Source organism: Lissotriton helveticus, chromosome 12 (assembly GCF_964261635.1).
Source record: "Lissotriton helveticus chromosome 12, aLisHel1.1, whole genome shotgun sequence".
NCBI classification, from domain to species: domain Eukaryota; kingdom Metazoa; phylum Chordata; class Amphibia; order Caudata; family Salamandridae; genus Lissotriton; species Lissotriton helveticus.
Window position 1 is genome coordinate 167,683,218 of NC_136073.1, and position 27,580 is coordinate 167,710,797.

Below are 27,580 nucleotides of genomic sequence, written 5' to 3' on the forward strand. Positions count from 1 at the left end.
GATAGGAATAGCCCAGAGGAATGCTCTAGATGCCTGAACTTTAATCATAGGTTAATGGGAAAAATAAAAAGCCTGGAAAGGGATATAGCCCAAATTAAGGAAATGATGATAGATCTTATAAAAAGGGAGGTTCCATATAGAGTAACCTCTCCACATTTAGTGTCAGTACTTAATCCTGCCAAAGGCCCCACCCCACGATTGACCCCAATAAATCAGACTGCACATGTGGCATCATCTAAACGTACACCACGAACTGCCCCACTGACAGTCGGTAAAACCGCAGGAGACTCACGAACCACGAATCTAGCCCAACCACCTCTTGCCAAAACATCAGCCAGGCATAAGATCTCTAGCTCTATTCCCACAGTAGCGAAACAGAGGGACCCAATATCACAACGTATGGACTTGCAAGGCCATAATATCCTCTACGGTGATAGGGATAGACCACCTGCTGGGAGTATAGCGGCAAAATCCCTCTGTGGTACTGTCTACATGACTGGGGTTACTAAGAGGGAAGCCACCAGTAACTACGAGAATAGTGAATCTTTACGTAACAAGGCCATTTATTGGCTTCGTCATGTTAGAGGGTGTAGGCCAGTCATTAGGGAGGACATGATTAATGTTAAAAGACTTTCCTTGCCCACCTCGACAACAGATTGCATTGAGATTGTGTTTGGCAATATAGCAATTGCTGAGAACTTGGTAGCTGTGGAGCATAGGACTTGCCCCCCCAGGAATTGCAATATTCAGATCAGACCTGCACCACTATGGTCTAATTATAGGCCCGAGGAGCAATCAGGCCTTAATAATATAGATTGACCACCAAAGGGGGTATGTCTGAACCGTGTAACACAAAAACATGATACACAGAACCTTGAGCACCAGATCAACTGCTCTGGAAACATTGTAGTCAATGAGGGCAGGGTGACTAATGATGAGGCTACGCCCTCTAGGGATGGAGGTCCAAATGAAGTGCCCACAGTTGATAGGCCCCTAACCACAGTTGTAGGAAAAATAGCTTCAGATATAATTACCAGCAAGACTAACCCAAACATGAAAATAATTAAACTAATTTCTTGGAACATAGCGGGGCTCCAGAAAAATATGTTAAACCCAGAATGGATTGAATTTATAGACATGTTTGATATCTGCATGTTTCAAGAAACATGGAGTATATCGCCCCAATATAAATGTGGTTATTCTACCCATTTTATCCCTGCAGTTAGTATAGGGAGAAGTCGACCCTCGGAGGGTCTACATATTTGGATCAAAGTAGCGCTTAATCTGGCGGTTACTGTTCACTCTCTGCCATCGCAGGACATACTGTATATTTCTGTTAAGGGCAACCACTCTATAAGCTCTTTTGAGTTGTTTAATGTTTATGCCCGAGGGTCCCCGGGAGGTCAAACCTCATCCAACATAGCCATACTTGAGGGGGCACTGGCAGGTATCCCCTTACTGTCCAGTGTGATCATAGGGGGAGATTTTAACTGTACATATAAACCCCTAAGTGCAGATGATATTGTGGACATGAATGAAGAAGATTGTAAAAAGTCTATCCTGCCTCTGACCCTAGCCCCAATCAAAAAGTGGACCCCAAGAGCGATCCAAATAAATGCTCTAACAATAGAATATAACTTACGTGCCCTGAACGGTATGACAATCTCGGTCCCAAATGGTGCGATGACATATAACAGACTTAGTTGTCCATGCCGAATAGACTATATTCTGCTTGACACTGGCTCTTGGAATAGATTAATTGATATGGAAGTCATACAGTCACAGGACAGTGATCACAACCCGCTTTGTATGGAAATAAAATGGGGGGTGGAGAGGGAAACCCCAGATGACCCATTAATGTTAACAAAATAATTAGTTCCATCTAACGGTAACCGTAAACTTAAATGGAGCAGGGTGTTGTGTCAAGAAGATAGTCTGCTTTGTATCAAAGGTCTGGTGGAATTGGAAACCAGGGAACTTGTATCTAAAATCCCTGCCCACCACACTGATCATGATTTCAGTCTCACAGATTCCTATAATACCCTAATGAAGAAAATTGGCACCTTCTTCACAATAAATGACACAGGGGGACCAAAAAGGAAGAATGTTGTAAAAGCCAGTACCCCATGGTACACGGTACAATGTAGGGAAATGAGAAGGGACATAGCAAATGCTATCAGAAGAAAGGACACTACAGCTGTACGGTTGGCTAGAAGGGAATATAATATGTGTATCAAAAGGGCTAAGAGGGATTGGGAGGAGGAATATTGGCAGGAACTTAAGGTCGCTGCCAGCATAAAGAACCCAACTCTGTTCTGGAACCTGATAAACAAATTAGACAGAAGAGGAATGGAGCCCCTTGCCAACCACATAACTGAACAGCAATGGCACTCACACTTCTCAAATTTGTACTGTGGTGAAGATGAGGTAGGACCATTTTGCAGGACACAAATTAACCATAGAAATGATGGGTCAGCACCCGTAGAACCCTTTACTACCCGGGAAGTTCTTGATGCTATTAGGAATATAACCCCCACAAAAGCGGCAGGCCTGGATGGACTACCAGGTGACTTATATATATATGACCCCAAGTTGTGGTCGGATTTTATTGCTCCCCTTATGAATTTGATCCTTGCTGGGCATTCTGTACCCGACTCCTGGAAGGGTGCCAAAGTGGTCACCATACATAAGAAAGGCGATAGGGAGGACCCTGCCAACTACAGGCCGATTAGTTTAATCAACGCTATGCAGAAAGTAGTTGGCAGGGTCTTTGTAAATAGAATGGATAGATGGTTAGTGGAGGGGAATATACTTTCCCACTTCCAGGCGGGCTTCCGTAAAAACGTGGGTACTATGGACCAGGTTTTCAGGTACTGGGCAATTTATTGGAAAACGGTAACTATTATGAAGGGGAATCTCTACCTGGCCTTTATAGACCTTAAAAGTGCCTTTGACTTGGTACACCGTGACAAACTCTGGAGGGTGTTGCAGGATATGGGGTTTCCTCGTTACCTCCTGGAGGTCATAGTCAAACTGCATGAGGATAGCTATGCAAGGATCAGATGGGGAAGACAGAGTCAACTAACTGAGAGGGTGTCTGTGAACAGGGGGGGGTACGCCAGGGCTGCGTGATGGCCCCGACATTGTTCTCCTCTTTGTTAATGGGGTGGTAGACCATCTGAGGGAGTGCAGTGCCGATGCCCCGGTCCTGGCAGGGGAGAAAACACCTACTCTCCTCTTTGCGGATTGTGGTAAATAAATAAATAATACCCTATTTTTGACTAGACTTATAGCATAACAGATAGCTCAATAAAATAAGAGTCAAGATTCGAGGTAGTAGGAGTTTCTGCAGGTTTATTACAGCATAAGGACAGGATCAGGACAACCTGCATGGGAATAGGACAATAAGGCCCGGCAGCTGCCGGGGCTGGGTCTGGGATGAGCGCGCTAACATTCAATAACAAAACATTGATTTATATACATAGCGCAAACACATAGCATTACATTGCAGTAGGCGTAGCAGTGGGTGGAGCAGAAGGCGTGACGCGTAGCAGTCGCGAAAGATAACAGTAAAAAGAGGTGTAACTGGGAGTATACATAGACATGTGGTGCGAACATAACAGAATATGTCATGAATGGGCGGAAACATAGGAAGGGGCTACCTAAGGAGCCGGGACCTCTAACCTAATGGTGCGCGAAAACTGGCAATGACGTGTTACTAGGAGAAGCTGGGGGCTATGAACTCTGTGCTAGGAGCAGAGACTAGAGTCTGAAGGGTCGGAGCGACATGTACCTAAACCCTATCTGGTATCTGATGTTTAGGGAACATGTTGATATAAACTAGAAGTCATGAGGGGAAAAGCTAACTTGATTCTAAGACTGGACCATGCATTATTCTACATGTAGTGCGTGATGAAGAATACTAAATGACCATTAAATACAGTATTTCTCTAACGTGGAGACGAGAAGGCTAGACAATGACGGAAACTATTGATGCAGTTCAGTAGCTTAGGAATGCAGAGGAGGAGGACTGAACTGATAGCTGGAATCATAACATACTCTTGGCAGACTCAGAGGCAGAGCCAAGCTGCACCGGGCACTGCGAGGCAGGAAGTAAGTGAAGGGTCGAGGATACAGGTGGGGGCTGTATCGCTCCTTAGCGAGACTTTCAGGAGACAGGAGCTGAATCTGTGGTCTGGGCCCTTTTGAGGCCTAGAAACGGGGATATTATAATGGAATAACGTGCACACTAAGAAACGTGGCAACATTACTTTACATAAGCCTGATATTCGTAGTATTCACGAAGACTGGAAAATAGCATACTAGAGGTGGACACAACTGGAATTGCGTCATTAATCAGGCATGGGGAATAACATATGCATATTGGTCATGCACACATAACATATGATGGATGAAGCGTAGGGACACAGAACATGGCAAAATTTACTTTTCCACATTCCCTCCTTGTCACTACGTTTCCATCAGGAAACATCAATTTTCATGATACCATCTATCATTTCATACAGTACCATTTGCTCGTCTCGAATTGTCTTGGAACGGGATTTAGAACGGGGCTTGGGACTAGGAATACAAGAGGTAGCACACATGCCGCAAATCGCAGGGCCACATTGTATACAGAGGCAGCAGCTTAATATGATCGCTACTGCGATACCTAGAAGGGACAGGACTTTCCATCCCCATGCGGAAATTATATTCCAGAACCAACCGGACCATGTCCAGGTGCCTGGATCTTGATGTAACAGATGGGCAATTTTATGGAGTCTGGTTATAGCTGAATAAACAGACGGCGCGTTATTTGGAATGAAAATGCAGCAACTAGATCCGATGACTCTACAGGCCCCGCCCCTATCGGCCAGTATGACGTCAAGGACGAGACGATTTTGCAAAACGACAAATCTCATAGCAGATTGTTCTTCGGTTAAGTTACCTAGAGCAGAGGCAGTTTCATTTACTACAGCTTCAAGGGTTCTTGTTAACCTACGGATCAGTTTACTATTCTGGACAGGTCCTATAAAGAAGAAGAAACCTTTATTGAAATCTGTATACTGTTCTAGAGTAGTTTCAGTATAATCGACAATTGGGGACTCCCTTCTATGTCTAATGTGTACTAGAAAGGAATTCCTATGATAGTCAGGTGGGGCTAGGAAAACAGGTGGCAGTAGGAAGGCAATGTAACAGGTTCCCTCCCAATCGAGGGGCAGACGGACATATGCAGTTTGACCACAAATAAAATAAGAATGACGTGAAGCTTTGAAAATAGATTTCCCACTGTCACTATATTGGATAACAGTAGTACATTCACTATGACCTACATGTACAGAACCATAATTACGGACACATAATTCGCCTTTGACAGGTAGTACTGAAATAGCAGGTAAGTCTGGAGTAGTATCAGACTGAACATTCAGGACCATGAAATTCGACGAATAATTACCTAAATTATATACTTCATTTTCTAGATCTAAACCTGTTCTGTGGGGGAGACCTTGCTTGTCTGGAAAACATGTACTGTTAAGAAAAGACATATCTGTTGAGGATGACGTTAACGTGGACCATGCTCCACACGAACCATTGTGTGAGAATGGATAAGGAAAAAGTGGCAGAACTCCCTTCGGTGTCTGGAAAGGGGGGAGTCGACCACACACCCAACAATTAGTGGCATTGCTGGTCTGGTGTGAATAATGTAACATACGGATAAATGTGTTGTTGCGCATAGCGAGGCGGTAAGAATATTCGTGAGGAGGCAGATCACTAAACGTGTGCTCTACTGTAGCATTAGCAGACATATTTGCATGAGGAACTGGAAAACACAGGAAAAGTGCGTAGCTGGTGCAGGAAATCATTATGCTGAGAAACAATATGAAACTCAGAAAAACGATACATTGAAGTGAACTTCGACTGACTCTCTCACTATGGGGGTCTATTTTATACATGTCAGAAACAATTTAACCGTTTCACCTAGGGGAGGACTTATACAATCAAACTGACTGACTTATTTTACTAGACCTTAATTTGAACTTATACTCCTGCTGCGGAGTTTTCTCTAACAAGGGAGGGGTTGTAATAATGTCTTGTGCGGGACAGTCCTTTAAAACAATGTTCTGGCAATCCTTCGAATCCTGGAAAATGTTTTTAGACGCTGGTTTCAATCCTTTGAAAAGTTTTACATGAGAAAGGTGGACCCACCCCTTCCTGCCTTCCAACTTGACGGCAGTTCGGGTGGTCAAGAGGACCTGACGTGGCTCCTTCCAACGTGGTTCCAGCGGACTTGATCTGTCAAAATTTCTGATCATCACAAGGGAGCCTGGAACGATCTCGTGCGGTGCCACCTCGGTATTGTCTGGAAATGCGGCGGCAACCTGTGAACGACATGAGTTGAGGGCAGACATCAAGGAAGCTAGGTAATCTGTCAGCATATTACATGAAACATCGGTAATACTTCGGGGTCTAGGAGTACCCCACACGTTAGGGGGGCGGCCGAATACGACCTCATACGGGGACAGACCTGATCTGGAATGTGCGACCATACGCATATAAAATAAAGCGACTGGCAGAGCTATTAACCAGTCCACACCTTTGTCCTTACAGACTTTTGCAATGCGGATTTTCAGAGTCTGATTATGCCTTTCGACTAGTCCAGCTGCTTCTGGATGGCGTACACAATGAAACTTCCACTGGTACCCTAACAACAGGGAAACGTGTTTCATGAGTTCAGATGAGAATGGCTGGCCGTTATCAGAATATACGACTCTAGGGAGTCCGTATCTAGGGAAAAATTCACGAACCAACTGCTTGGCAGTGGTCGCGGCTGTGTAATCTGAGACTGGATATGCTTCTGTCCACCTGGACAAAGCGCATACAACTACAAGGACATACTTGAAACCTCGACATCGCTCCATCTGAATATAATCCATCTGGAGGACCTCAAAAGGGTGGTCAGGGGGCTGGAAACCACCTTGTTCCACCGGGACACTTTTACCTGGATTAAACTGACAACATATCATACAGGTACGGACTTTCTGCTTGGCTGCAGCTCGTAAATGCTTGTTGAACCAAATGTTCTGGATACTGTCTAACATAGCTTTTTCTCCTAAATGTGCTGGACTATGTGCGGTATTGATAATGACTTGAACCATAGAATCGGGGAGAAACCATGTGGCTCTACCCTTCGTTAACCATCCTTGATCTGTCTGGACCCCTCCTTGTTCAGACCATTTCTTGATTTCATCGGGAGTAGCATGTAACTGTATATCTATGACATCTTGTGTAGGGTCCTTAACTGTCATGCATGTAATCGGATCTGGAGTATGTGTCAGATTAACTGGAATGTCTGGAGTCTGTGCTGTAAGCTTGGCTGTGCGGTCTGCTAGATCATTACCTTGGGAAATAATGTCAGTGACTTTCGTATGTGCTTTGCATTTCATAATAGCAATAGATGTCGGTAAATGTATGGCATCTAACAGGGCTTGAATAAGGAGACCATGCTGAATCTTGGTTCCATGAGAAGTCATGAAACCTCTCTCCTGCCAGAGCACTCCGAAGTCGTGTACAACTCCGAATGCGTAACGTGAATCTGTGTAAACATTAACTTTCAGGTTCTTGGCATGTATACAGGCTTGTGTCAGAGCGACTAGCTCTGCTGCTTGAGCGGACAGGGTGTCAATACGGTGTGTCTTGATAACTTCAGTGTCAGTAGTCACTGCATACGCGGCGACTAGTTCTCCTGTACTAGTTCTCATACATGAACCATCTACATAAAGTGTCAGGTCAGGATCTGGTAACGGAATGTCTGTCAGGTCTTGTCTTGGCTTCGTCGTAATGTTAACTACTTCCACACAATCATGTGGGTCTGGATTTGAATTAACTGATGGTAACAGTGTAGCAGGATTCAGAACGTTGCAGCGTCTGATTTCTATGTGTGGCTGGAACAGTGTCAATTCATAACCTGTTAAACGTGCAATTGTCAAGTGCTGAGTTTGTGTTCGGTTTAAAAGAACTTCTACTGAATGTGGGACTTGTACTGTCAAGGAATGTCCTAAAACTATGGAATCACTTTGTCTGATAGCTAGTGCTGTGGCTGCAACTGACTTGAGGCACGCAGGCAACGCCTGGGCGACTGGATCTAATGTGCTCGAAAAATAAGCACAGGGCTTGTATTGACCTGCTTGATCTTGTGTGAGAACAGATAATGCTGTACCTTCCCGTTCAGTAACGAAAAGTGTAAAAGGCTTACTGTAGTTCGGTGTAGCTAGAACTGGAGCTTGACATAAGGCTTTCTTTAACTCGTTAAAACTAAGTGTATGGTCAGATGTCCAAGGGAGGACAGTCGATACGGCTGCCTCCTGTGTCGTTAACTGTATCAGTGGCTTGGCTAGAAATGCATACTGGGGAATCCATTGTCTACAATAAGAAGTAAGGCCGATAAAGGCACGTACCTCCTTCTGGGTTCTGGGCTGGGGAAGACTCGCTATTAACTGAATACGGTCTGGTGTCAACTGCCTACCCCTCTTGGACAGCAAGTGTCCTAAGTATACCACTTGCTGGACACAGAATTGAAGCTTCGAAGGTGACACCTTGTGCCCCATCTCGGCTAGAAAATACAGAACTGTAAGTGATGCTCGCTCGCAAGCACGTTCAGAACGGGCTGTGATCAGTAGATCATCGACATACTGGAGCAGGGCAGTGTCAGTTGGCATGTGAATATTGTCTAGTTGTCTCTTGAGTGCTTGACTGTAAATACTAGGGCTTTCTGTGAAACCTTGAGGAGCGCGTGTGAACATATAGCTCCTTCCATTTAAACAGAATCCGAAAAGAAACTGGCTGTCTGGATGAATTGGAACACTAAAAAATGCATTCTTGAGGTCTATGACAGTGAAAAACATGGCTTCGGAATCAATGGCTGTTAACAGGGAAGAAATATCTGGGACAACTGGGTACTGAGGAATGATACATTTATTAAGCTCTCGTAAATCAATCACTAATCGATATACTGGGGGTGCATTCGGATCAGTACGTTTCATGACTGGAATGATCGGAGAATTGCATACATTGGAGTCAGTTTCTACAACTACTCCTTGAGCCATGAGCTCGTCAATAATTTTGGATAAGGCTGCTACAGCCTCAGGTGGCAATCTGTACTGTCTGATTCGGGGTAACACTACACCTGGTTTGAGAGTCACACGATGGGGTGTGATTTGCATGTAACCTACATCAGTTGGACCTTGCGCCCATAAATGCTGTGGAACATTAGACAATCTTGAATCAAAATCTCGTAACACATAGTGACCCTTAAAGTCACGTAGGAACAGACGTATTCCCTCTGGGGAACAGCAAATAACTGCACCTAACTCTTTCAGTGTCTTAATACCTAATAGATTTTCTGGACATGACTTAGTAAGTAACAGGTCAGTAGTGCGGGACAATGGACCTACTTCTAGAGTAACTGGCTTAGATATCTCATTAACGATGGGTTTTCCTGAAAATCCAAGGGAAACATTTCTTGAGCCTGAGAGCGGAGCCCCTGGAACTTCGGCGTGACTTATTGTGGTCCTACTTGCCCCTGTATCGATCAAAAACTTTCTGTCTTTCCCTAATACTTGACTGTGAACATAGGGACCTTCTTGATCTACAGGTATCTCGATGAGAGGCAAGCCTACCTCCCTCTCTAGGCTGTTTCATGAATATGACTGGTACTCTGGATACTCGGACTGTGCATACTGGTACATCTGTGATGTGACATGCTGTGTTGCAGCAATAGGCTGCGGTACTGTAACTGTCTGTGGTGCATTCTGTGACTGAGGAGTCTGTGAAACTTGTTCTTGTCTCGGCGGACGTGGTCTTTCTTTAGTCTTACCAGTAGCTATGTTGTGTTTCAGAACTGCACACTCGTTTATAAAATGACCTGGCTGTTTACAATAATTGCAGTTCCCTTTAACGGGAGCTGCAGGATGACTGGCTTGATTCGGACCCCTCTTCTGACTGTCTTGAGGAACAGATTGTGCAACTAGCACTTTCATTTTCGTGTCTTTCATACGTTTTCTCTCGTGTTCTTGCTCTTCCCTGATTCTATTCTGGTGGTACTGGAGCATCTGGAGCATCTGGGACGGAGTATTTGCTTGCCAGGTGCTTTCGACTTTCAAAACTCGATTTTTAATTTGTGGACTTGAATTCTCGACTAATTTGGTGACGAAAAGATGAGGGTATGACTCACTACTTGTCTTGAGACCACTATTAATACTAAAACATTTTTCAAATCTAGAATAAAAATCACTAATATCCTCGTCTTGCTTCTGTTTACAGGCTGAGATTGCATCCCAGTCTTCTTTCCTAGTTGTCAATAATCTGGGTAAAACTTGAATCAATAATTCTGGTAAATCTTTACATTTATCTCCAAGACCGGTACCTGGAACTCGTGCCTTGTCTTCAGCTTCTAGAGCTGCCCAATCGATCTTTTTCTCTCCCACCTCCCATTCTTTTTCCTTTAACTTTTCATACACCCCTGCGGGTAACAGGACCTTTAACATTTTAATGATATCTGGGTAAGTGTATTCTCCCATACGGAGCATGTCTTTTAATTCTCTATGGAACCCTGCTGGATCTTTGTCATGACAAGGAATTAATTTCTTCATTTCAAGAAGTTCCATCTTTGAAATCGGAGTGTATACAAACACTCGTTGCATTACGCCACCCGCCCCTTGGACTGGGTGGACTTCTCGTAACGGATTCTGTCTGTCTATGTAGAATGATTTACTTTCTGGGGGTGAGACATGAACAAAATGCGGGTTCAAAAACGTTCTATACTTGTGACGCTGTTCTAGAATGACACTAACTAAATCGGTACCTAGACCTCTCCATCTATACTGGAGTAACTCGTTCAGGATATCGTGCAACAGGCCTGGATCAGAATGTTGACCCTCATACTGAGTAATGAGGTGCTGGATCATATACATACCCACCAGTCGTTGCTCGGCTGGGGGCAATTTCAGAAACATTTGTGCCACTATTTCGTCTGGAAAAGTGGTAGAATCATTAATCCATCGGACTGCTGATCGGGCTAGTTCTTGTTCATGCATAGTACTTAGTTCACTGTAACCGACTCGTGATTTCAGAATGTGATCGGTAGCTTGAAATACTTGTTCTAGGGAACCTTGTTCTGGTACTAGATGTTGAAAAATAGACTTGGGTTCTAGACGTAAATGGCGATCTGGAAATCTGGATTTTCCTACATACGCTATTCTGGCGGGATTCTCGTTCTCTTCCTCTTCAGGATCAGAGATACTTTCTTTCTCGCTTACTTGTGCTGCTTTACGCTGGTCGTGTAACCTTATTATTTCTTTACGAATTTTCTTGTACATACTCTCCATGGCACTGACGGTCTTGTGCTTACCCTCGGCTATATTATCACTCCACCTTGTCAGGATTCTCATTTCGGCGGGATCTTTAGACGGGTAATCTTGTTCTCTTATTAAACAATTGATCAGGAACTTTAATATCATGAGCTGAATCTCGGCTTTCCTTTGAGACATAATCTCGCCAATACTTTCTGGATCATCCCCTGTACGGATGAAACGATATATTCTGTCTAGATCTTCTTTCATATTCGGTAAGGTGACTAGATACTCGGTCACCCTCCTTACACGTACGGAATATAAAACCATATTATACTCGCCTGGGACTGCGTCATAGACACATTCGTTAAGGGCTTGTCTGATTTCTGTGACAGACTTATTACTTTTAGGAGTACGCTGTGATGCTTGAGCATGTAATTCGAGTGCTGATAAACGTTTGTGTGGCGGCGGGGTTTGAGGAAGACCTCCCCCTGCGGCCCCTAGACTAGAATCGTCGACTGACATTCTTCGTCCTGGCAGAGTGGGAAATGGAACTGTAGGCTGGACCGGGGGTACCGTAACAGGTACTCCGGTGTCTGGAGAAGCATGAATTACCTGGTTTACAGGGACTGGCGGAGCGCGGACAGGATTTGCATATTCGGGGACTGTGTCGTCCAGATAGGACGAAATAAAAATATCAGCTGCGGTCGGTTTGTGACGTAGCTTGGTCGGAATTAATGGTGGCGGGAAATTACTGGATGCCTCTGGGGTCGCTTTTGGCACTCCTTCGGCAAGAAGAGGATACATACCCTTAATAAGGGCATGCCTCTGTCTGTCTGACTGTTCTGCTTTGACTTGTTCACCTATCTCGATTAATTCTCTTTCTTGGGCTCGTTCTTGGGATTCTCTACTCAACTCTGACTTTCTGACTTCCTTCTCGGTTCTTCTATGAGCTTCCTTACGCCATAACTCGATGGCATCTTTCTGTGACTGTCTGGCTTTCTTTTTCCATAATGCTTCTTCTACTCGCATGATACATTCGGCATCCCATGTACCCGATACGGGCCATCTATACTTTTCTTCTAACTGTTTGGTATACTCTACCCATAAATCTAGATACATTATGGCGCTTATGCCATATTTCTGATACATAAAATGACCTGGACTGTCCCTAGGTGGGACAGGAACCGCTTCCTCTAACAGACCCTTTCTAGTTTTTAACTGACGTAACTTGGAAAATATAGGCATGACTGAACTGTAATCTGGACAAAATACAATACACAATAAAAACACGAAATCACATCACACTCATACCACAACATTAAAATACATAAAGAACATTTATAAATAACAGTTCGAACAGAATATTACCTGGAATACTGAGAACAGAAATAGAACAGGTTTTCTCGAGAACGGAACAGACTAGAGTTACTGGATGCACTGCTGTAACAGTACGGAACATACCGGTCCCATAAAGGGACGCATCAAGACCCGTATCCACCTAGGTGAACACTTCGTTTGTGAGTCTGGGCACCACCAACCCACGGACCAGGAGTCAATTTAGATTGGTCCTGTCTAGATACTACCCCAGCAATGGTACTCACCGGGCAGCACGGAACGGAAGGCCTCGGACGGGACTGGACTACGACGGACTTCGGACTTCGGACTTCAGTTACGGGTGGGCCTCCGGATACCTCGGACCTTGGACTCTCGGCTTGGGCTCTGGTCGGGACTCGCCGCGTTCCTCCACCGTCTCGTTTGGATGCTGGACCGCCTCCTCCGTCTCCTCCGTGGGCCTGAGGGATACTTGGAGCAGAAATATCTGCCAGTGCACGGTATGGTTCCGTCACGACTGCAGAGGGTCAGGGGGTCGGCGTGGCTTCACCGACGCGTGGGGAAAGGGCAAGTCCCTATTCGGGCGCCATTATGTGGTAAATAAATAAATAATACCCTATTTTTGACTAGACTTATAGCATAACAGATAGCTCAATAAAATAAGAGTCAAGATTCGAGGTAGTAGGAGTTTCTGCAGGTTTATTACAGCATAAGGACAGGATCAGGACAACCTGCATGGGAATAGGACAATAAGGCCCGGCAGCTGCCGGGGCTGGGTCTGGGATGAGCGCGCTAACATTCAATAACAAAACATTGATTTATATACATAGCGCAAACACATAGCATTACATTGCAGTAGGCGTAGCAGTGGGTGGAGCAGAAGGCGTGACGCGTAGCAGTCGCGAAAGATAACAGTAAAAAGAGGTGTAACTGGGAGTATACATAGACATGTGGTGCGAACATAACAGAATATGTCATGAATGGGCGGAAACATAGGAGGGGGCTACCTAAGGAGCCGGGACCTCTAACCTAATGGTGCGCGAAAACTGGCAATGACGTGTTACTAGGAGAATCTGGGGGCTATGAACTCTGTGCTAGGAGCAGAGACTAGAGTCTGAAGGGTCGGAGCGACATGTACCTAAACCCTATCTGGTATCTGATGTTTAGGGAACATGTTGATATAAACTAGAAGTCATGAGGGGAAAAGCTAACTTGATTCTAAGACTGGACCATGCATTATTCTACATGTAGTGCGTGATGAAGAATACTAAATGACCATTAAATACAGTATTTCTCTAACGTGGAGACGAGAAGGCTAGACAATGACGGAAACTATTGATGCAGTTCAGTAGCTTAGGAATGCAGAGGAGGAGGACTGAACTGATAGCTGGAATCATAACATACTCTTGGCAGACTCAGAGGCAGAGCCAAGCTGCACCGAGCACTGCGAGGCAGGAAGTAAGTGAAGGGTCGAGGATACAGGTGGGGGCTGTATCGCTCCTTAGCGAGACTTTCAGGAGACAGGAGCTGAATCTGTGGTCTGGGCCCTTTTGAGGCCTAGAAACGGGGATATTATAATGGAATAACGTGCACACTAAGAAACGTGGCAACATTACTTTACATAAGCCTGATATTCGTAGTATTCACGAAGACTGGAAAATAGCATACTAGAGGTGGACACAACTGGAATTGCGTCATTAATCAGGCATGGGGAATAACATATGCATATTGGTCATGCACACATAACATATGATGGATGAAGCGTAGGGACACAGAACATGGCAAAATTTACTTTTCCACAGGATGATACCCTCCTGTTGGCCAAAACACCTTCTGGATTACAAAAATTACTGGACAGATTCAGCCTGTTCTGCTATGAACGTGGGCTGACTATCAATACAACTAAAACCAAGCTGATGGTCCTGCCCCCTTCCAAAAAAGCAAAGAAAATTAACATCATTCTCAATGGGTCACCTCTTGAGGTGGTCGAGGATTTTGACTACCTGGGAATCAGAATTAACAGCAGAATGAAGTGGGATTCCCATGTAGCCATGATGCTGCTAAACCTCAAGAGGGTCTCAGGTGCCATTTTAAGGAGCCAGCGAATGTCAGTCAGCAGACCTATTGCCCCGGCTCTCGCTGTTTATGAGGGGAGGGTGCTGCCCTCGGCGACCTATGGGGCTGAACTTTGGGGTTGCGAAAATGTTCCTGATCTGGTAAGAGCAGAGAACAAATTTATAAGGGACCTAGTTTCCCTTCCGACCTCAACTGCGCTGAAACCCCTTTTCCATGACAAGGGCAAATGCTCTATCTTAGATATAGTTCACCTTCGCCCCTTGCTGTTTTGGGTGCGCCTGAGGAGGACCCCAGAGCTAGCAAACTATGCTTTGGTGTTGGATGAACTGATTACCTTGAACAGTATGAACAAAATACAGTGGGTAATCAAATTGAGACAAATGGTCATTAAATTGGGCTTGGCAGAATTTTGGACCTCTCAGTCCCCCACCCCAAAGCAAGTAATTAAGAAAATCTATTCGGAGTGGGTAGATGCAGAGCTACACAAGAGCTTGAAATGGGGATCTTTAACCACACAGTTCTTAGAACACAAGCCAAGCAGAAAGTTGGAACCGTTTTTAGACCTCATCAGAATACCAAGAGACAGATCGGTCTTTCTAAAGATGAGGTATGGGACACTACCCCTCAATACATTCACTGAAAGATGGAAAGGATCAAGGGCCTCAAGCAGTACTTGCCCATGCTGCCCGTTAAATAAGAATCCCTACCACATTTTCTGTTTTGCTGTAAAGCTTACAAGAGGGCAAGACTGAGATGGTTGAAACCAGTTTGTATAGAGTTGGGGGTCAGAGATTTTCGAGTTGCCCTACGAATCCTTACAACTGATACAGCATCCCATCCTATTGTATGTGGAGTGGCAAAATACCTATCATGTGCCTGGCTGACCGCAGTAGGATGTTAAATGCTAACAAAGTATAGATCCTAGACATACTGTTTCTAACTTATATGCATTTTAAATATTGTTATACTTTAGTATTGTCATCAAATTGTTCTTATCAATGTACATAATGTTTTATTGCCTTATACCCTATGAATTGGATATTTTATCAAATATGTTTTTTAGAATGTATGTACTTTTATGATATGACAATATCGAATAAAGTATTACAACAATCTGTCCTAAAGGCAAGACCTATTGGCTTTGCCAATACTTGCCAATACATTACAAGGTAGGTAATGGTAAAGATTAGCTTCAACCTTCTTTCATTGATCAGCAACCCCATTTTCTCTATCAGTGCGTGTTGTTTTGGTACTTCCTTTGGAACAAAATCTACCTTTTAGACTCTACTTCAATAACTTAAATAGCTCAAAAAAGCCATAAGAAAGCCTGCCTTATATGTAGGATCATATTTCTGGCAAGGAACAGCCCAATGCATGCGACCTAGGCTCAGACAGTGGTTAGTATGTAATAAAATACCTGCCAAGGCCCTCATCAGGACCTCACAGCCACTTGCACTACCCATTGCCCCTGCCAGCGCTGCCAATGACCGTACCAACACAACTACAAAGCATCACACTCCTACAAGTTTAACAATTCAGACTATTCCAGGCCCTTAAAGCTATAAGAATGGCCTGGGCGGTGGTATTAGCCATTTTTAATGTGTATTGAATTAATATACAATTGTCTTTGTGCTCATCTGTAAATCAGACAGAGAGCGCCACCATGTGGCAGACTGTCAGAAGCGCCAGGATTGATAATTAAGTGCTGGTACTGAGCACTGGAAACCACACCTCAAGTTAGGCACTGGGCTCAGAAGAGCATCAAGAGTCTTTTTTAAGCAGAATAGAGGAATAGTCATTTGCACCCTGGAGACCACCATTTATGAGACTTATTTTTTCGAATATACTTTGTTTCTCAATGCACTGATGAATTGAAGCACTATAAAAGTGTGATGTCAGTGAATAGTTACGTTCCTTCATAAATCCTAATGTAAACACAGGACCTTGAGGACAGGTTTTTAAGCTGAAACATTCTCCTGTAAATTAGTTATTTGTAGCTCAGCAGAAGAGCTCCAAAAATGTAAAAGGTATTGGGTGCACCCAAGAAGAAATGCTGACATTATCTGTAGTTGAGCTAGTATGCAATAGAAATGATAATTGTGGATCACTCTGCCCATTCTGTTACCAGGTCTGCGATACTGGACTTGTTTTTACAAAATGCGTCTGTGCACCCAGTCTAGCTTGTGGAACTTTGGGGCTGCAAGTCAGCAGATGCTCGGATGCATTTCCAACTTTACAACTCCCTGAGCAAGAGGAGAAACATGCAATCCTCCTTCTAGTAATTCTGGGTCTGGTGAGGTATTTCCCATTTCTGGGCATTAACTCATGCTCTCTGTTAACTCATGCACACATCTCCCCTCTGATTTAACATGGCACAAAAAATGATTTTCTTAGAGGGCCAATGTAAAGGAAAGATCCAAGGTTGATATCATCATTTCACTGATAAAGCTTCAATACCTCGCACATTTAACAGTGGATTGCTATCTGTAAATGCCTACTGCATGGAAGTGAGGAAATAGCACTTACTTACTCAGCGGCATCAGTAATAGTCTACATGCCACCCTAAGGATTGCTTGATAAACAGTGCACACAGAATGTTTGGCATTGGAATTGGCACTCAAACCCCTAACAGATTCTTTCATTCTGGCTTAATGCGCATTGGCACACTGTTAACCACACTTAAGTGCTCAAGGAGAAGTGTTTTTTGTTTGTTTTTAGCACCTTTACTTCCTTTACCTAGTAATTGTCACAAGTGTTCAAAAGGGCATGTAATCCAGAAACACAAGTGCATTGGCGCAATCACAGGCATGACCAATAAAAAGCATTCATCTAAAAAAGGAAAAAGAACTAGAAAGAGCAGATCATCATCACAGGTTACAAATAGCAATGGGAAAATAAGAACTTCCTCCTTCTCAGTGGCACCAAACTGGGCATTATAACACTGAATGGTACAGAAGTTAAGATAATGTTTTTCATGTTGCCCTGTACACTAGATACAAACTTGTACCAACAAAGAAACTAAGTGCATTTGACATAAATTTGGACTCAGCTATATCTAGGGGTGGGTGAAAAATTCAGCTCCGCCAGCCACGTGCGTTGAGTTTTGCCTAGTCCATGATCCGCTTGAAGCACGGAGTTCTGGCAAAACTCCACCAACCGCATCTTGGCAGAGTTTTTTCTCATGGGCTGTTTGCCAACATTAAGTTGGTGAGTGCAAGCAAGAATATGCATCCCCAAGCATGATTTTCGAGTGCTAGAACATCTTAATCCCAGTGGTCGTGGCAGGTCCCTACCGGTTCGTGTTGAGAAATTTGCTGCTCAAGCAAAAAAATCTACTTAAGTGGCAGTAAGAAGAAGCTCGATCTGGCACACCACATGGTGCCTTTTGCAGAGATTTTAAAGTGCAGAACAAGCTCCTGGCACTAAAAATCAGCACAAGCAGCACAACATGGCGAATTTCACCCACCTGCTGGACTCCATGGAATCTCGCAGAGTTTTTAGGTAACTCCGTGGCATTCTGCAGAGTAAAACTACGCGAGTTCTGCCCAGGCCTAGATATAACCTGCTTTTCTCAAATAAATTCAGAGCCATGTACTGGTGGTGTTGAGAAAAGTCCTGGTCATGGCAACTTGAATTTCTGAAATCCAATCCAACCCATTCCGAAATCCAATCCAGTCTAGTTCAAAATCCTATCCAATCCAATCCAAAATACTCATAGGTAGACTTTTGTAACTGAAAATTCAGCCTCAAAAACTGTTTGTTTTTACTTGAAGAAGTTTGAAAAGAAAACATACCCTAAATATACTGCATTCGTTCCCAAAGTACATCGTACTTTACAAAAGACTTACTGTGGCAAGGTTCATGAATATCTGTGGAAGATGGGCTGCTATTATGCAGCACCTCTGGACATCCATTTGTTAGTTTAAATGCACAGTTGTACATCCATTGAAGTGTGAGGCTGTAGGCTTTGAATGTCCTCAATTCAACACTAGCATCAAGACAGACGTTCTTCACAAGACTCATCAGAAAGTAACCCTTCAACTGATAATTGACTTACTAAGATGCACCAGAAGAGTTATCAGAACATTTTAATAGGCCTGGCTGTATGTTTAATTACATCAGAGTAATCAGAGTAATTTCAGTAAAAACCATTACTCTTGTGGTGCAAAATTACCGAAATTACACAATTACACCACCTTGAGTAGTTTGGGGCAAACAATCCTACTGCAGGAGCACAGGAACAATGAAATAAGAGAGCAAACAGCTGCTGGCTACTGCTGTTCATCTCCTACAGCATTTAGTGCTATTTTCTTAACACAAAATGCATCCTCAGGCCCATTTTGGGCTAATGGTGCATTTTGCACTAAGAAAATCGTGCTAAAGCCTGGATTATGCATCCCGCATAATTATGCATAATTACGAGTAATGTTACGGAAATTAGGAGTAATTACACCAGCGAGAAATATGCAGTTACACACACACCTACATTCTACCCTTAACTCGGCATCCCTCTCATTAAGCATCTAGTAACCTATGTCACGTAAGTATGAACACTATGCATATGACTTAGGTTGTGTTTGGAAATACATAAGTGAAAGAATGTAATAATGTGTGTAAAAGAAGTGTTCTATAAAAAAAAGTTCATAACATTTACTGTGTAAAATAAGTATAACTATGTATAGGTAAGTTTGAAACATTGGTGATCACTTGTGCTGTGTTGGCCACTAGTTTGTTCAGTTTTTCTCCTAGATAGGGAGTGGGTCACTACTTTTTGTTGCTTTGAAATTAATGCAGCACGTCGTATAGAAGAAGCAGACTTCATCTGGCCTGGAGAGAAGTGAACCGATTTCTTATAGCATAGATTTTAAATGGTGTGGGAAGAGGGGACTTAAGGACGGATAATGTGCAGGGCATTGAAACTGTTGAGGTGAAGAGAGCAAGGGCCTGCCCCAAAGATCCAAATCTGAAATAGGGAGACATGGCTTGATTATGTGTATGAAAGGCGGGTTGTAGCAAGCTTGCTGTGATTGCTTGTGTGCAAGGTGAGTCATGTTATCAGAGTTGCCAGATTCCAGGGATAAGTTGATCGAGTTTGACCTTATGTTAAGTCCTGGTGAGAATCTTTACCATTGCTGTTGGAGAGCCCTTCCTGCAGTTTGGCTTGCTTGATGCATGTGGTGAGTAGGATAAATGTCATTGATGGTTGATTGAACAACATCAGGAAACATTTCAAGTCCATGCTTTTCTATTGGGATCTAGAGGTGGGCATCTGGATAGATTGATCATATAGATGGGAGATGAACCCACAAAGTTTAGAGGAAATGCATCCCTTTAAAGACATGAGGCTGTTGACCTGTGTTTTATGGACAGTTGTGTTAAGGGCTACTGAGAGTTCAAAAAGTATGATGAGGCTAGTGGTCATTCTCGCCTGCAGTGAGGAACGTGGTAACTTGATCTGGAGGCTGATAGTAATACTGAAGGCAGACGAAGTTGCTATTCTCATGTTTTTGGGTGGCTACTAATATTTTCTTGTTTATCTGATGATGAGCAGTTGGATAATGGGTCAATAGTTGGCGATGTTAGTAAAATATAGGTTCACAACACACAATATGCCTAAAAACCACCCTTATTTTTGTACAACACAATTTTTTGTAGGTCAAAAAGCCGTTTATTGAATTTCGACCGGGTATTATTATTTTATACCATTCATTTGTTTTTTTAAAGACTTTTTTCAACACATTGATTTATCAAAAAAATGAACAACTGTACATTTATATATTTACACTATTATACATGACGATTTACAAACACAGATAAAAAAATACATATAAATACAAAATAAAATTTGCAACACCATCCATATCAAAAGACAATTCTTACAAAAAACAACACATAATGTATTCATGTATATTTGATATAAAAAAATGAACGACCACATCAAAAGATAAGGAATACAATTAAATTGATAGGACTAATTGATATTCTCTAAGCTAGATAGTACTAGTTTTTACTATAGTCAATCATTTATTCCTCCAAATCTGCCGACGCGTTTCGAAACCAGGAAACCAGTTCCTGGAATCTCATCAGGGCTTTTTCTTTTGTCGGTTCTTTTGCAGGCGGGGGACTGTAGGAATCTGTATTTATTCTCAACGAGACCTTTTCTCTTGGACTCAAATGCAGTATGCACTGATTCGTTGTTGTGTTGGCTACACACCTCTTTCCTTCCGTGTGTGATATTTATAGTAGTTCTGTCTCAGTTATATAAGCTATTCTTTTCGATGAACGCTGGAGAACAAGCCTGTTCATCCAACATGCTGCATCTTAAACAATTGTATCTGTCTTATTCTGTATTATGTCTCAATCGGGTATTTTATAATGCACTTGATGTTCTCCAACGCGAGTCTCTCCGCCGTCTGGATCTAATTCAAGGATGTTGAAAAAAGTCTTTAAAAAACAAATGAATGGTACAAAATAATAATACCCGGTCGAAATTCAATAAACAGCTTTTTGACCTACAAAAAATTGTGTTGTACAAAAATAAGGGTGGTTTAGGCATATTGTGTGTTGTGTACTTAAAAAAGGGTCCAGCCTATTCCATGCCCAGATGGGCCTAACTCCTTAGAGTTATAAAATTAAAATATAGGTTGGCATTTTTCTGACAACTCCTCTAGCAAAGCAATTCAGGGTGGTTAAGTAGCTTTTCTCTTTGTCAACTAAGTATCTGGGTTGGTCCTGTTCAACATGCATTCTATCACCTCCCCTGATGATACAAGTGTAACTTTGCTACTACATCCTGAGTACACTTATGTAGTTTACATACCTATTTCTTGTTCATTTTAGACTAGAATGACTGTTCACTATTAACTCAAATGCATTATGTTCAATTTTAGCTACACATCACTCAGAAACTCCCTGGTTTTATTCTGACTTATACACAATTGTGTGAGTGAATAAATACATTGATAATATTTGTTGGCCTTGAAACCAATGAGGATGGCCACAGTCAACAGCTGAAAGCATCTTGAAGGTAGACACCTTGGATATTGAGTGTGGTAGTACAGGTGAACAGATAGTTGTGTATTTGGTGCTGCCACTGAGCTGTGAGACCTTACAGGTTTTTCATCAAAATAATGTATTGGTGGTATTGTCTTTGCCTGTTGAGATGAGTACTCTGAGTTAGCACTTTCATTAGGTGGGAAAAGGCAACTGCCTTAGGGTGGCACTTAATGGTGCCACGTGCATACTTCAGAAAAGTTGCAAAAACTGATTTTTAAGTACATGGGGAGAGACTCAAGGACAATTCACTTTTGTCTGAACCACTGAAAATCTTCTCGCTGCTCTTGTGGGTAAAGGTCTCAAGGTCTTTAAATGAAATGACAAAGTATGTGATGATTTTAAAAAGGGCTTTGCTTCATCAGGAGGGTCTGCAATGATGAAGGTATTTTGAACCCCAATGGACTTCATAAATGTCGTCCAAAGGGTCACAAATTGTATCACTTTTGTCTGCCAAAATATATCTTTGTGTTGGCTAGTCCTATTTTATGAAATGGGCATTGGAGCTAGGACCGACATCCCCCCACCACCACTAACGCCAAGAACCTCAGGATCATCAAAAGCAAACTCAACATGACCACCTTGGTCAACACCATCACCACCTTATGCTTCTATACCCTGAAGGTGCTGAAGAAGATTTTCAAATTGCTCCCAATCAGCACCCATAAAACTGTCATGCATGCCCTAGTCACAAGTAAGTTAGACTACGGGAACACCCTCTATACTGGGAATCAACAACAAATTCACAAAAACGCCACAGACTATTCAGAACTTTGTGTCCCGAATCACTCTCAACCTCCACGCCGTTCTCACATCACAGTGCACATGATTGAGCTCCTCTGGCTCCCCATACATGAACAAGCACAATTCTCCTCATGCATACTTTCAAGGTACTATGTAACACTGGACCAGCATACCTCAACAATCTCATCTACTTTCACAAACCTTTCACACACCCGCTCATCCAGACAGCTACTTGCACATATCCGATGCACAGGAAAACCAGATCATGCAGTTGAGTCTTCTCCTACATTACTCCTACAACCTGCCTCTACACATGAGAGCATCTTCCTCACTTATTGGATTCTGCAAGAAGCTGAAGACCTGGCTTTTTTTGAGTCGTCCCATTAGGTACTAGGTTTGGCTAGACTCACACCTGCTCAGTGCCAGGATACCCTCCCTGGTGAGAGTGCGTTCTACAAATATTTATCACATAATACGAAGTGCACACAGTTACTCAGGACTTTAAGTGGGATGAAAATAATGGAGTGTGACACCTGATTGGTATTTTTGTGCCTCTCTGAGGTTTCTGTTGTTGCATTCAGATATATACCACAACAACTGACACTCCTACAATTATCCAGAACTATTGGCTTTATCAATGATGGTTAGTTGTTTAAGATAAATTAACAACAATTATTTTGTTGTTAACGTTGACAATCTTTCATTTCTGAAATTTTAAGAATGTGAATTACATAGTACAGAGGTCGCTGGAAGGGCTAGTGCTATTCAGAATGTATCAATCACCCCCATTGTGTTCTCTCTATGTCAGGCATGAACACCCTTTTCTTTCCACATCTCCATCATATCTTACATCTCATTGCTTTCCTCTTCAGCACCCTCTTTTCAATCTCTCCTGAATTCACTTCCTCGCCTCTCCTTCACTTCACCATCCCCCAAACACAGAACATTTGCACAGTTACAATTGCAACCCCTGCTCAGCATGCTCTACATTGAAGCCAAATATTGTATTACCATATATTCTGAACAGTTTCTGACCCACTCACTGGCACTCTGAGAAAATTGCCCTGACGTTAGCTTCAACTCCAAAATTCTCACTCGAGGTCCAACACATGGAGGTGATTTAGTTCAAAGTATGCACTATATAGTGTAATATGCTAAACGAAAAAACCCCAGAAAAAATCCAACTTCCTGGAATTAGCTAACACTCTTAGGCAATGCAAGGTTAAGTAAAATATGTGAAATATAAACAGGAACTAAATCGCTGGCTTGGATTACCTTACGATTTTTTTACAGTCATTCTTCAGAACTCTGTCAGTGGTTTTTTTCAGTGCAGCTAAGTATATGAAGATAGGGTTTAGTTTCAATGTTCCTTTTCAAAAACTACACGGTCTGAGACAGAGGAACCCGGCCCATTTAAAGTCTCTTAGTTAATTCAGTTAATCAATTAAGTACAGTTTTCTGTTTTAGAATAAACTCAATGCTGGCATGAGAGCCCTTGATGACAGGGAAGTTGGCCTTTTGCTTACACTCATAAGTTTCATGTATTTTCACTTGCTCTAATTTACACGCTGTCCATTCTTTGTTGCCTAAAAATAGCTGTCTGCGTCGCCTCAGGATCGCCTTCACTCCTTTTGAAACATTTTTTATAAAACCATATAAACTATATTCCAACAGGCTTTGCCCCAAGGTAGAATTTAAAGCCTCTTGGAAAAGCATCCATTCACGTACGTTATTTGGTATCTGACCTCTTTTTGAACTGCATTACAAAAGTTCAGAGAACTTGCAAAATCTAAGAGGCAAAAAGTCTATTTTTGGCACCACAAACTACTTTACATTCACTTAAGGCTGAAGTTAGACTATTGTTGTATATTCCATTCATTTTCATGCGGAAGTGTCCCAATTCTGCATGCGATATTCATAATTTTATTTTGTAATAACAACTCTATTTTTATTAAATGCGCTAAATCTGTGTGTGGGTGCATAGTTACAAAGTTTGTTTTTCTTTCAACCACGTAGTACTTCCAAAGAGCTTCAATGAATTTACGACGTTCTGTGTGTCAGGTCGCCTTTCTCAAAAATATTTCACTATTTGTGGATTCAACACACCTTTTCCTAGAGACGGTCGAGCAACCTGCGAGGAAAAGGTGAGTAAGGTATGCACCTGCACTGGGCCAGATGTAGGTAGGGTTTTACCGGTCGGTAACGGCCGAATTCGTCCGTTACCGACCGGTAAAAGGATTTTGAGATGTAGGGGGCAGAATTGGTAAATTTACCGTTCGGTAAAATTACCGATCGGTAATTTTACCGATTCTGTAAATATACCGGTCGGTATATTTACCGACCGGTATTTTTACAGATTCGTTAAAATTGATATGTAGGTGGGACTCTTATGAGTCCCACAAGGCCTAAGAAATCGGTATTTTACCATCAAATTCAATTTGATGGTGAAATACCGATTCAGGTGTGCATGCACATGTGTGCATGCACACCTGTGCCATATGACAGGCAGACCTGCCCTTAGGGCAGGTCTGCCTGCCATATGGCCCCCGACCCTTTTTTGGGGGTGCTAGAGGGTGTCAAAGTGACACCCCCTGCACCCTTGTCAAAATCGGTATTTACCGATTCGGTAAATACCGACCGGTAATGCCCCATTCATTCCTATGGGCTTCAAAGCCCATAGGAATGAATGGAGCATTACCGGTCGGTATTTACCGATTCGGTAAATACCGATTTTTACCGAATCGGTAAAATACACATCTGGATGGACCTACATGTCCACCCTTCATATTTACCGATTCTTAATTACCGAATCGGTAAAATTCGGTAATTAAGAATCGGTAAATATTTTTTACCTACATCTGGGCTACAAGCCCAGATGTAGGTAAAAAATATTTACCGATTCTTAATTACCGAATTTTACCGATTCGGTAATTAAGAATCGGTAAATATTTTTTACCTACATCTGGGCTTGTGATTTACCGATGCTCTGTCGTTTCTCCGGTTTTAGCATCAGCTAAGACTCACAGGAAGAAATTCACACTCAGGCGTAGGGAAACGGTGGGAAACTGCAAACTATGGAAAGGGCGACAATTCGGAATTCTACTGCATGATACAAATATTTCCACCGCCTTAGATAACATCTTTAAACGTGTTGCACTTCGGCATGAATAATAAACACCAAGATTTGCTTTCTAAAAATGGACTGTTTGACAAACTCGTCACTAAAATAGTCCAACTGCAGCTTTAATTAACAACTGCTAGCAAGCATTTGATGCCAAAAGTACGCCTGTGCTCAGGCACATTTCACGCGCTGTTCTGATGCAGCGCAATTGTGGTCACATTCAGTGCCAAGTTGTGCAAAAATGTTTGTGCACAGCAAGTCGTTCGGTCCCAGAGCACTTCAGAAGAGCAGAACATGTATGCCAACCTTTTTTATCTTAAGAAGCCCAGACATTACTTTAGATCCTCGCGCCATTTAAGATTGTGGTGCTTGTCAAGAATACAAACAAACAAAAAAATAAAAGGAACACAAAACGTTTGTTAACTAGAGGTTTGGGCTACTCACCAGGTAAAAAAAGACAAATGAACAGGTCTGCACGTGAAATCTTCATCTTCTCAATAATTCCTCTGTTTTCTCCTCAGGTAGTCGTTGATGGGCAGAGAAAGTTATGAATATGAGGAGAGAAGGCTTGGAGGAAGCAATACATCTGATACAAGGTTTGATCTTTGGACTACAACTCAGAGGTCAAAGGGGAAGTAGAACTATACAAGGGGAGAGAGGCATGGTGTGATTCCAAGTTCCACTGATAAAGCTCAAAGAGCAGCAGATTAATGCAAACGTAATGACTAATTATTTAGTTTTATAACAGAGATAAACAGCAATTTGGAAACTTGGATCTATGCATCATGAAGTATTTTTAATGACTGAGCAAAGAGTGTTCCAAAGATTGAAGTTACTCACAGACACTAACAGTACATTCCCTCTTTTACCACAAATTCAGGTGGATTCACTCCTATTGCACTCCACGCTATGGCATGTGCCAGAAGATAACAAAACATATTTACAAAAAACATTTTGTAGCACATTTAGTAGTAGTACATGTTGGAAATTAGGTTACTATTTGAGGTGGGTGAAATTCGACTCATGCGGCAAACACAATCTCTCTCAGGGTGAAAACAAGCAAACTCCAAATTAACCTGTGCTTAACCCACTAGTAGCTTGGCTCAAAGCTGTCAGGTATAATGTAGAGACAATTTTGTAAAGTGTTTATGCAGCTTTTTAAACAGTAATACATTGAAAACATAGCACAAGAAAAATTGCACACTAATTTAGAAAATGTAAGTAAAATGAAATAAATATTTATGACCAAAATCCATTCGGAAGAACCGGAGACATTCCATTTTAAATATTTAATCAAAAATAGTGCCTAGAAGCACAAAGCACCAACTGTGGGTATATGGTCACACTGGACTGGGACAAAGTCACAAGTTCGAACTGACTGTGTTGGAGCACTGGCCAGATACAGGGACCAAGTTAGGCCCATTGGACAAAATACTGTAAATCCTGGCTTGCAGAGCATTGCAAGATCCTGCTTCAAGGATGCATCATGCAGCAGTGGTTCCAACAATGTTGTAGTGTAGCAATGCAGAGTCTTCCATTGTCATCGAAGATACCGCCTCGACAAGGGGCTTGTGATGCAAAGATGTATCGTGCACATTCGGTTTGAAGAAGTTACAGGGCTGCAATGCAGAGTCCTGTGTTGTCATTGAGGATGCTGTCGATGGAGGCTTGCAATTCAAAGTCCTGTATTGAGGATGAGTCACTCAGTGGCAGTTCCGAGAAGACTGTGGGTTATAGTGTGAAATCTGGCGTCGGGGGATGTATCGTGCAGCAGTTGTTTTGAAGCAGAACTGTGAGGAGATGCATTGGGTTGCAAAGGTTCTGCCCACAGGACCACAGCTTGGCTGGCAGTGTACCCTCAGGTCCACTTCCAAGGGTCTAAAACTTTGGTGGCACCACTTGG

The 27,580-nt window shown here is 42.6% G+C and overlaps 1 protein-coding gene across 1 annotated transcript in view; it reads right to left on the reverse strand.

Annotated features, from left to right (window-relative positions):
- Positions 1-26,309, reverse strand: part of LOC144799011 (mucin-3A-like) — a 265,324-nt gene extending 239,015 nt beyond the window's left edge. The window contains exon 1 of the mRNA XM_078670161.1: positions 26,122-26,309. Within this exon, the coding sequence (XP_078526287.1) occupies positions 26,122-26,167 (46 nt within the window). The 5' untranslated portion in view covers positions 26,168-26,309. The remainder of the gene's footprint in view (positions 1-26,121) is intronic.
- Positions 26,310-27,580: the final 1,271 nt, after the last annotated feature.